The sequence below is a fragment of the Babylonia areolata genome, chromosome 8 (assembly GCF_041734735.1).
Source record: "Babylonia areolata isolate BAREFJ2019XMU chromosome 8, ASM4173473v1, whole genome shotgun sequence".
NCBI lineage: Eukaryota > Metazoa > Mollusca > Gastropoda > Neogastropoda > Buccinidae > Babylonia > Babylonia areolata.
This window is the reverse complement of record NC_134883.1, coordinates 16,337,747-16,347,746: the sequence shown is the minus strand read 5'-3', so window position 1 is coordinate 16,347,746 and position 10,000 is coordinate 16,337,747. Positions and strand designations below refer to the sequence as shown.

General features: G+C 45.9%; 1 protein-coding gene across 1 annotated transcript in view; it reads left to right on the top strand.

The window, feature by feature from the left end:
- Window positions 1–10,000, top strand: part of LOC143285060 (chorion peroxidase-like) — a 33,961-nt gene that overhangs the window by 22,639 nt on the left and 1,322 nt on the right. Inside the window, exons 8-12 of the mRNA XM_076592248.1 lie at window positions 774–1,007; window positions 2,251–2,430; window positions 6,091–6,209; window positions 7,127–7,296; window positions 9,128–9,233. Of these exons, the coding sequence (XP_076448363.1) occupies window positions 774–1,007; window positions 2,251–2,430; window positions 6,091–6,209; window positions 7,127–7,296; window positions 9,128–9,233 (809 nt within the window). The remainder of the gene's footprint in view (window positions 1–773; window positions 1,008–2,250; window positions 2,431–6,090; window positions 6,210–7,126; window positions 7,297–9,127; window positions 9,234–10,000) is intronic.

Sequence of the window (10,000 nt, the reverse complement as noted above, 5' to 3'; positions counted from 1 at the left end):
TAATAAAAGATGGTTTGAGACAGGTGGATTAACATCTCCTTGTCCAATGTGTGGCGAGAGTAAAGAAGATGAGATACATTTCATGTTCAGTTGCAAAGGATACGAGGAGGTTCGGGAAAACTGTACACTCTTTAAAACAGCTGCAGCAAAGAAGAAAGACCTGGTCAGTGTCTTAACATCAAATGACGAAAATATTATCCTCTCACTTGCAAAATACGTCTCAGAGGCAGTAGATACACGGAAAAAGAAAATAAATGATCAAAATGCCCGTTAATTCAAAATATATACAAACATTAATGGTTTCCAAAATGATTTCTTTGAGGGTTAAAAGTAGAAGCAGATAGAATTAGTATTTGGATGGTCAATCTGATGATGATGATGTTGTTGTATTTTTTTGTGTGCAATTTGTTGGCTGTTGTTTAGTGATATAACCTTTGTATCATTAGGTGCGTTAGTTTTTGTTTTTGTTTTGTTTTGTTTTACTTTTTCAAATGATTGGATAAAACGACACTGTAACTTCCCCTGTACCCCCCTGTCACGTGGGCTGTTAAGCTAATGACAGTAAAGAGTCAAAGTCAAAGTCAAGTCTGTTTCTGTCTCTCTCTCTCTCTCCTCTCTTCTCCCAATCTATCCATCTCTCTCTCCCCACCCTCTCTCTCTCCCCCTCTCTCTCCCTCTCACTGTGTGTGAGTGTGTGTTTGTATGTGTGTGTGTCTGTGTGCTGTCTGTGTCTGTGTGTCTCTGTATGTGTGTGTGTGTTGTTGTTGGTGCAGGTGGTCCGCAAGGTGATGGGCGCCGTTTGGCAGTACATCGTGTACGAGGAGTACCTGCCGCTGATCGTGGGCCCGGTCCTGATGACGAAGTACGGGCTGTGGACGGGGCAGCGGGTCAAGCTGCAGCACAACGTGGACCCCGGCGTAGCCCAGGAGTTCCTCAGCTGTGCCTTTCGCTTCGGGCACACCCTGGTCAACGACCTGATGATCATCAAAGACAAGGAGGTCCTCAAGGTCAGTGCGTCACGAGACGCCCGTCAGACGTGCACCTATTCTACCGTGTGCAGACATTGTCCTTGAGTTCTGCCGTGTGCAGACATTGTCCTTGAGTTCTGCCGTGTGCAGACATTGTCCTTGAGTTCTGCCGTGTGCAGACACTGTCCTTGAGTTCTGCCGTGTGCAGACATTGTCCTTGAGTTCTGCAGACACTGTCCTTGAGTTCTGCCGTGTGCATACATTGTCCTTGAGTTCTGCAGTGTGCAGACATTGTCCTTGAGTTCTGCAGACACTGTCCTTGAGTTCTGCGGTGTGCAGACATTGTCCTTGAGTTCTGCAGACACTGTCCTTGAGTTCTGCCGTGTGCATACATTGTCCTTTGAGTTCTGCAGTGTGCAGACATTGTCCTTGAGTTCTGCAGACACTGTCCTTGAGTTCTGCAGTGTGCAGACATTGTCCTTGAGTTCTGCAGACACTGTCCTTGAGTTCTGCCGTGTGCATACATTGTCCTTGAGTTCTGCCGTGTGCAGACATTGTCCTTGAGTTCTGCCATGTACAGACATTGTCCTTGAGTTCTGCCGTGTACAGTCACTGTCCTTGAGTTCTGCCCTGTGCAGACATTGTCCTTGAGTTCTGCAGACATTGTCCTTGAGTTCTGCCGTGTACAGACACTGTCCTTGAGTTCTGTAGTGTGCAGACACTGTCCTTGAGTTCTACAGACACTGTTCTTGAGTTCTGCCGTGTGCAGACACTGTCCTTGAGTTCTGCCGTGTGCAGACACTGTACTTGAGTTCTACAGACACTGTCCTTGAGTTCTGCCGTGTGCAGACACTGTCCTTGAGTTCTGCCGTGTGCAGACACTGTCCTTGAGTTCTGCAGACACTGTCCTTGATTTCTGCCATGTGCAGACACTGTCCTTGAGTTCTGCAGACACTGTCCTTGATTTCTGCCATGTGCAGACACTGTCCTTGAGTTCTGCAGACACTGTCCTTGTGTTCTGCAGACACTGTCCTTGTGTTCTGCAGACACTGTCCTTGAGTTCTGCCCAGTGCAGACATCTCCATTGTCATTGTTGACTTCTCCTCTTTCTCCTCTTCGTCGTTCTCTTTCTCCTCTTTCTTTTCTTCTTCCTTCTTTTCCTCCTGCACCTCTTCCTTCTCTTCCTCCTCTCTCTCTTCTTCCTCCTTCTCCTCCTGACTTCCCTCTCCCCCCCCCCCTCCCGCCCTTCTCGCCATACGTGTGCTCTCTGTGTGTCCCCCAGAATCTGTTCAGTACGTCAGAGCACTATCTGGAGGACTACACCAATATCGTGAAGGGCCTTGTCTCCATGAAGAACCACGCTGAGAAGTTTGACTCGCACATCGCCTCCTCTCTCCAGAACGACCTCTTCAGGAACTCCAAGACCGGCATGGCGTTTGACCTGCCCGCGCTCAATATCCAGGTGTTGTGTTGTGTGTGGTGTTGTTGTGTTGTGTGTGGTGTGGTGTTGTGTTGTGGTGTTGTGTGTGGTGTGGTGTTGTGTGTGGTTGTGTGGTGTGGTGTGGTTTGTTGTGGTGTAGTGTGCATGTGGTGTGGTGTTGTGTGTGGTCTGGTGTGTTGTGGTGTAGTGTGGTGTGGTGTGGTGTGTTGTGTGGTGTGGTCTGGTGCAGTGTGATGTGGTGTGTGGTGTGGTGTGATGTAGTGTGGTGTGGTGTGGTGTGGTTTAGTGTGGTGTGGTGTGGTGTGTTGTGTTGTGGTGTAGTGAGGTGTGGTGTGGTTTAGTGTGTGGTATTCTGTTGTATGGTGTTCAGTTGTGTGGTGTTGTGTTGGTGTGGTGTGGTGTGTTGTGGTGTAGTGTGGTGTGGTGTAGTGTGGTGTGGTGTAGTGTGGTGTGGTGTGGTGTAGTGTGGTGTGGTGTGTGGTGTCGTGTGGTGCAGTGTGGTGTGGTGTTTTGTGGTGTAGTGTGGTGTGGTGTGGTGTGGTGTAGTGTGGTGTGGTGTGGTGTAGTGTGTGGTGTTCTGTTGTATGGTGTTCAGTTGTGTGGTGTTGTGTTGGTGTGGTGTAGTGTGTTGTGGTGTAGTGTGGTGTGTTGTGTGGTGTAGTGTAGTGTGGTGTGTGGTATGGTGTGTGGTGTTGTGTAGTGTTCTGTTGTATGGTGTTGTGTGGTGTGGTGGTGTGTTGTTGTGTATGTTGTTGTGTTGTACGGGGTTGTGGTGTTGCATTGTGTTGTGTTGTGGTAGTGTGGTGTTGTGTTATGTTGTGTTGTTGTGTGTGTAGTGGTGTGGTATGGTATTATGTTGTGTTCTTTTGTGTTATATCGCATTGTACAACAATGTTGTTTTGTTCTTGTACTGTACTGTGTTGTATTGAATATCTTGTCACGACAGATTTCTGTGTGAAATTCATTTTGATCTCCATGGAAACAGCGCGTCGCCACATTGCAGGGCCACTTTTTATATTTATTTTCTGTCTGCAAGTGTGTTCGATTTACTATCAAATTTCTCCACATAACTTTGCCAGGGACAACCCCTTTGTTGCGGTTGGTTCTTTTACGTGCGCAAAGTGCTTGCTGCCTACAGGACCTCGGTTTGTTGTCTCAGGATGATGGAATGGATACTTGTACAGCGACTTTCCTCGGTCAGAGTCCAAACTCTGGCCGCTTTACGAACTCGGGGTCTTTTGCACAACAGGCTGTCATTGGGCGCTCATCACTATCCCAGTATCATTCAGTCAGGTTTCAGACACACACACCATTTTATGTGCATGACCTTTTTTCTGTTTACCCCGCCATGCAGGCAGCCATATTCCTTTTTTGGGGGAGAGGGGTTGGGGGTGCGGGGGTGGGGTGAGGTGTGGGGGGCGGGGGGGCATGCTGGATGTTCTTGATATAGAATACAGGATCTTTAACGTGCGTATTTGGGCTTTTGCGTGTGGCATGTATTTTTCTTACAACAATACCCAGGGGGAAAAAATTACCACAAAAAAGTAGTCGATAGAATTGTGCTGCATTTTGCATTCAAAAATGTGCTAAAATGTAGGCAGCGGGAGATGTGTATCTATATTTGTTCGAAGTGCGGACTCACACCACTGACAGCTTACTGTTGGTCACGAACACCGTCAGAACAGAAGAGAACACGCCATGTTGTAGTGTGTGTAGTGTGATGGCAATGTCTGTGTCTCTTTGTCTCTGTCTTTGTCTTTCTCTCTTGTGTGTGTGTGTGTGTGTGTGCGTGCGTGTGTGTGTGTGTGTGTGTGTGTGTGTGTGTGTGTGTGTCCCTCTGTCTGTAAATAGTGAAAGTTTTTCTTTGTTCAGATTGTTTAAAAGAAATTATTTCACAGAACCATTTTAGCAAGTCATTAGATGTGCTTTGACAAGGTTTCGTTTTGGTGTATCTAATATCAATGTATACAGTAAAAGATACAAGACCAGCACTGTAAACGATATGGTATGTCCGTTATGTAGATCTGCAAAAGAAGATGAAGCCCATTTCGTATTATGTTGTCCTGTATTAGATGACTTGAGACAAAGATAATATATTCCGTTGAGATACTATAGCAGACAAAGTAATTTTCGGTTAGTATCACTCCTGTCTTCAACAAATGATGACGCTTTTTTCGAATCATGCCGTATTTATTTGAAGTTATTAAAAAGACGTAGTTTCATGATTGGTTAAACAGAACAGAGCTTTGTTTGAGCATGTACGTAGAAAGATTATATCCTTATGCAAATCTACTCATACAAAATATTTAATCACCCCTTCAAATGGGGCCATGGCCTTATTGAATAAACTTTCGTTTCGTTCCGTTTCTCCCTCTATCTCTGTCTGTCTCTCTTATTTTCTGATGATTCCGTTGTAGGATGAAGTGCCTAACAACACATGTGAGTCTTGGAGGCCTTGCCTTTCTCCCGACGTTATTGTTATGTTAAATCACCAGGTTTGACTGAATGTTTTTCTGTCACCTCCGAAATGCACGTGCTGCTGTAGATTACCCTCAGTGCATCCCACAGGGGTTCTTTCTTTCTTTCTTTAGTTTAACTCTCTCCATACGAACGGCGAAAGAGACGACGTTAACAGCGTTTCACCCCAATTACCATCATCAAAATATTGCAAGCGGAAGGCTCTTATACTGAAGAGGTGAATGTTGACAAAGAATACCACAATTCTGACGACGGAAGCTAAAGGTTGGGTCATTCAGACACCCACTGGACATCCGAGGGGTCTGTGTAGAGGAGAAGAGAGGACTGGCCGTACTGAGTTAACGTCTTTTCACTGTTTAATGATACCAGACGGGGGGGAATGTAGAATGTGTATGCGTGCGCGTTGGGGTTGGGGGTGATGGAAACAGGTGGTGGGATGACTGAGACAGGGAGGGAGACATGAAAAACGTCAGAGGTTAAAAGGAAGAGTTGCGAAAGATTGGACTGACCGAGAATAAAGTATAACTATTTCAAACATTCCTATCGCAGGATAAAGATGCGTATTATAACAAACATAATCAATCAAAGGTAGCTACCAACTGGACTTTGATTTAAACATTCAGAAAATTGTCGGAGTAATGGATAATTAAGCGAAACATCTTCTAAGGACAGTTACGTGTTCTGTGGAAACTGGTCAGTGAGTTTTTTAATGACGAGTTGGCTTGTTCTTCGACACTCGACAAGAATCTGACCGACATTTACTTCTTTTCCGTATAAACGCTGAATGTTTTTGCTCTATTCTGTACATATGGCATTTGATTAAACGAAATCGTGCAATTGTGCAATCAACAACCATTGATCTAGTCACCAGCCCCATCCACATGTGATATACAGCTTATGTTTAAATGTGTGTGTGTGTGTGTGTGTGTGTGTGTGTGTGCAAGTTATCATATTGATATGCACATGTATGTGTCCTAAATTCTACTGTATCTGTGTTTGTGTCTGATTTTTGATTAATGTTTGTACCTTTTATGTACTATCCCCCTCCCCCCCATCCCCCCGCAATATTCCCTGTGACCCCGGTACCCTTGGTAATAAAGACATATTATATTCTATTCTAACTGAATTAAACATACAATCGGTCTTGACCGGGAGACGGGCGTCCGAGGACTAATGTGCGCGGTGTGTTGCTTCCTCCACCAGCGGGGCCGTGACCATGCCATCCCCAGGTACAACGAGCTGAGGAAGCGCTTCGGACTGAAGCCCTATGTCAGCTGGGAGGAGTTCGGCTCTGTGTGGAAGGATATGAAACGTATCTACCGGTGCGTGCACCTGTACTGCTCTCCTTCCTGTGCTGTGTCCGCCCGCTGTACAGCCTTCTCTTCTCTGTCGTTCTCTGTGTCTCTGTCTCTGTCTGTCTGTCTGTCTCTTCCTCTCTCTCCCTCTCTGTCTTCCTCTCTTTCTCTTCCCTCCCTCTTTCTTCCTCTCTCTCTCTTTCTCTCCTCTCACTTCTTCCTCACTCTCTTCCTATCTCTTCCCCCTCTCTCTCATCCTCTCTTTCTTCCTTTGTCTCTTCCCCCTCTCTCTCTTCCCTCTGTCTCTCCCTGTCTCTATCTCTCTTCCCCTCTCTCTCTTCCCCTATCTCCCTCTCTTCCCTCTGTCTCTCTCTTCCTCTCTCTCTTCTATCTCTTCTCCCCACCCTCTCTCTTCCTCTCACTTTTATCTCTTCCTCTCTCTCTATTTATCTGTGTGCGTGCGTGCGTGTATGTGTGTGTGTGTGTGTGTGTGTGTGTGTGTGTGTGTGTGTGCTTCTGACACTTTAATGTCATTGGCCATAAATGTGTCAACATATTTTCTGTCTCATAACAAAACATTAGGATAAAGGAAAGCAAATGTTGAAGCAAAAAGAAAAAAGAACGTTCTTTACACACACATACACGCACGCACGTACGCACGTACAAACAAACACACACACACATATAATACAGTCATCCCAACACCTCTTGTATCCCACGCCTCATCTCCCGTGCGTACATATACTTTTTTTCCGTCTGATATCACAAAACAGTGAAAAGAGAAACTAAACTAAACTAAACTAAACTACACACACACACACACACACACACACACACACACACACACACACACACACACACACACATCTATCTGCATAGATAGATATATGTGACTCTATGTGTGTGCACGTGCGCTACGTGTGCATGGTATGTACCCACCACAGAGACATTGACGACGTGGAGTGTTTCCCCGGTGGCACGGCGGAGTTCCCGGTGTGGGGCGGGGTGGTGGGCCCCACCTTCGCTCACATCATCGCTCAGCAGTTCCACGACCTCAAGTACGGGGACCGCTACTTCTTTGAGACGGATGACCTCCACTATGGCTTCTCTACCGGTCAGCCACCCCCACCACCACCCCCTCCCAACCCCCACACCTCCCCCGTGTCTGTCTGTCTGTCTGCCTGTCTGTGTGTGTGAGCGTGCATGTTTTCGAGACGAACAACATCTACTATGGTTTCTTTACCTGTCAGCCCCCCCACCCCTCCCCTCCCCTCCCCCGCCCGTGTCTGTCTTTCTGTCTGTGTGTTGTGGGGGGGTGGGGGGTGGATGGGTGTGGTGTGTGTGTGTGTTTGTGGAGTGTGTGTGTGTGTGTGTGTGTGTGTGTGTGTGTCCGTCAGTCAGTCTCTCCCTGCTGTCAGCCTCAGTGTCTAGGATGAACATTGCGTTACCTTGAAGCATGTGGTTCTGTGCTGTTCTCCTCTATTCTGTGCTGTTCTACTATTTCTGTTCTGTGCTGTTCTACTATTTTCTGTGTTGTTCTACTATGTTCTGTGCTGTTCTACTATGTTCTGTGCTGTTCTACTATGTTCTGCTGTGCTGTTCTACTATGTTCTGCTGTGCTGTTCTACTATGTTCTGCTGTGCTGTTCTACTATGTTCTGCTGTGCTGTTCTACAATGTTCTGTGCTGTTCTACTATTTTCTGTGTTGTTCTACTATGTTCTGTGCTGTTCTACTATGTTCTGCTGTGCTGTTCTACAATGTTCTGTGCTGTTCTACTATGTTCTGTGCTGTTCTACTATGTTCTGTAATGTTATGTACTTTTCTACTATGTTCTCTACTGTTCTGTGTTGTTCTACTATGTTCTGTGCTGTTCTTGTTGTTATACTATGTTCTGTGCTGTTCTACTATGTTCTGTGCTGTTCTTGTTCTACTATGTTCTGTGCTGTTATATTATGTTCTGTGCTGTTCTTGTTCTACTATGTTCTGTGCTGTTATATTATGTTCTGTGCTGTTCTTGTTCTACTATGTTCTGTGCTGTTATATTATGTTCTGTGCGGTTCTTGTTGTTCTACTATGTCATGTGCTGTTCTTCCATGTTCTGTGTTGTTCTATTGTGTTCTGTGTTGTTCTACTATGTCTGTGTTGTTCTGTGCTGTTCTACTGTGTTATGTGGTGTTCTACTGTGTTCTGTGCTGTTCTACTATGTTCTGTGCTGTTCTACTGTGTTCTGTGTTGTTCTGTGCTGTTCTACTATGTTCTGTGCTGTTCTACTATGTCCTGTGTTGTTCTACACCGTTCTGTGCTGTTCTACGTCGTTCTGTGCTGTTCTACGTTCTGTGCTGTTCTACGCCGTTCTGTATTGTTCTGCGTTCTGTGCTGTTCTACGCCGTTCTGTGCTGTTCTACGCCGTTCTGTACTGTTCTACGCCGTTCTGTGCTGTTCTACGTCGTTCTGTGCTGTTCTACGCCGTTCTGTGCTGTTCTACGTCGTTCTGTGCTGTTCTACGCCGTTCTGTGCTGTTCTACGCCGTTCTGTACTGTTCTAGACTGTACCGTGCTGTGCGAAACTGTCCCCGTCTGTGCCAGAAAACTTTATGATGTGTTCTGCTATACCAAGCCATGCTGTGGTATGCTGTTATGTGTTTTGTGATGCTGTGGTACACTGTGCTGTGCTGTGGTATGCTGAGATATGTTATGCTGAGCCATGCCATGTTATGTTGTGCTGTGCTGTGCTATGTTGTGCTATGCTGTGTTGTCCTGAGGTATGCTGAGAAATGTTATGCTGAGCCATGCCATGCCATGTTATGTTGTGCTGTGCTATGCTGTGCTGTGCTGTGCCGTGCTGTCCTGTGCTGTGCTATGCTGTGCTGCGCTGTGCAGTGCTGTGATCTGTCCACGCTGAGCCATGCTGTGTGATGCTGTGACAGCAGTGTGTGTGTTTTCAGCGGAGCTGAGGGCCCTGAGCCGTATTTACTTCAGCAAGATCCTGTGTGAGAACGCCGATATCCCGTTCATCCAGCAGAACCCCTTCCGCTTCCCAGACCGTAGATCGTCAGTCCGCCCTCCGTCTGTCTGTCTGTCTCTGCTGCTTCTCTCTTTTAATACTCTCTCTCTCTCTCTCTCTCTCTCTCTCTCTCTCTCTCTGTCTCTCTCTCTCTCTGTCTGTCTCTCTCTCTCTGTCTCTCTCTTGTGACACAAACTAACGAAATCAAACTCTAGTCTGGTCATGTCTACGATTCTGTATACTTACATGTATTACAAATTGTGAACCATCCTCACCCAACTTTTGTTCCTTTTTTTTCTCTCTCGCACTGACATATATTTACATCTCTCTCTCTCTCTCTCTCTCTCTCTCTCTCTTTCTCATAATGTGTCTATCTGTCCATATCCCTATTATCCGTCGCCTTATTTGCTGTCTTTTATGTCTCTTACAACTGTGTTTTGAATTTTATCATTCCTTTTCCGTGTTCATTTCACTTGAATCATTCATGTGTAGCATTCATGCTAGGGTTTTGTTGTTGTTGTTGTTGTTCCCTTGGTGTGTGTGTGTGTGTCTGTGTGTGTTAGTGTGTGTATGCGTGTGTGTGTGTGTATGTGTGAGTGTGTGTGTGTGTGTGTGTGTGTGTTACTCGCTTCCGTTTCGTACAGATGTGAGCGATGTTGTGTCTCGCAGTTTGACGCTGTGTTATACTTGTACATTATACATGTATTAATTATTAAGTATAACAACATTTATATGCGTACATGTTTGTGTGTCTCTTTGAACAACGGCAGATGTGTAAGTCGGCCAGAGTGCTAATGTCTTCACCGTTGGAAAA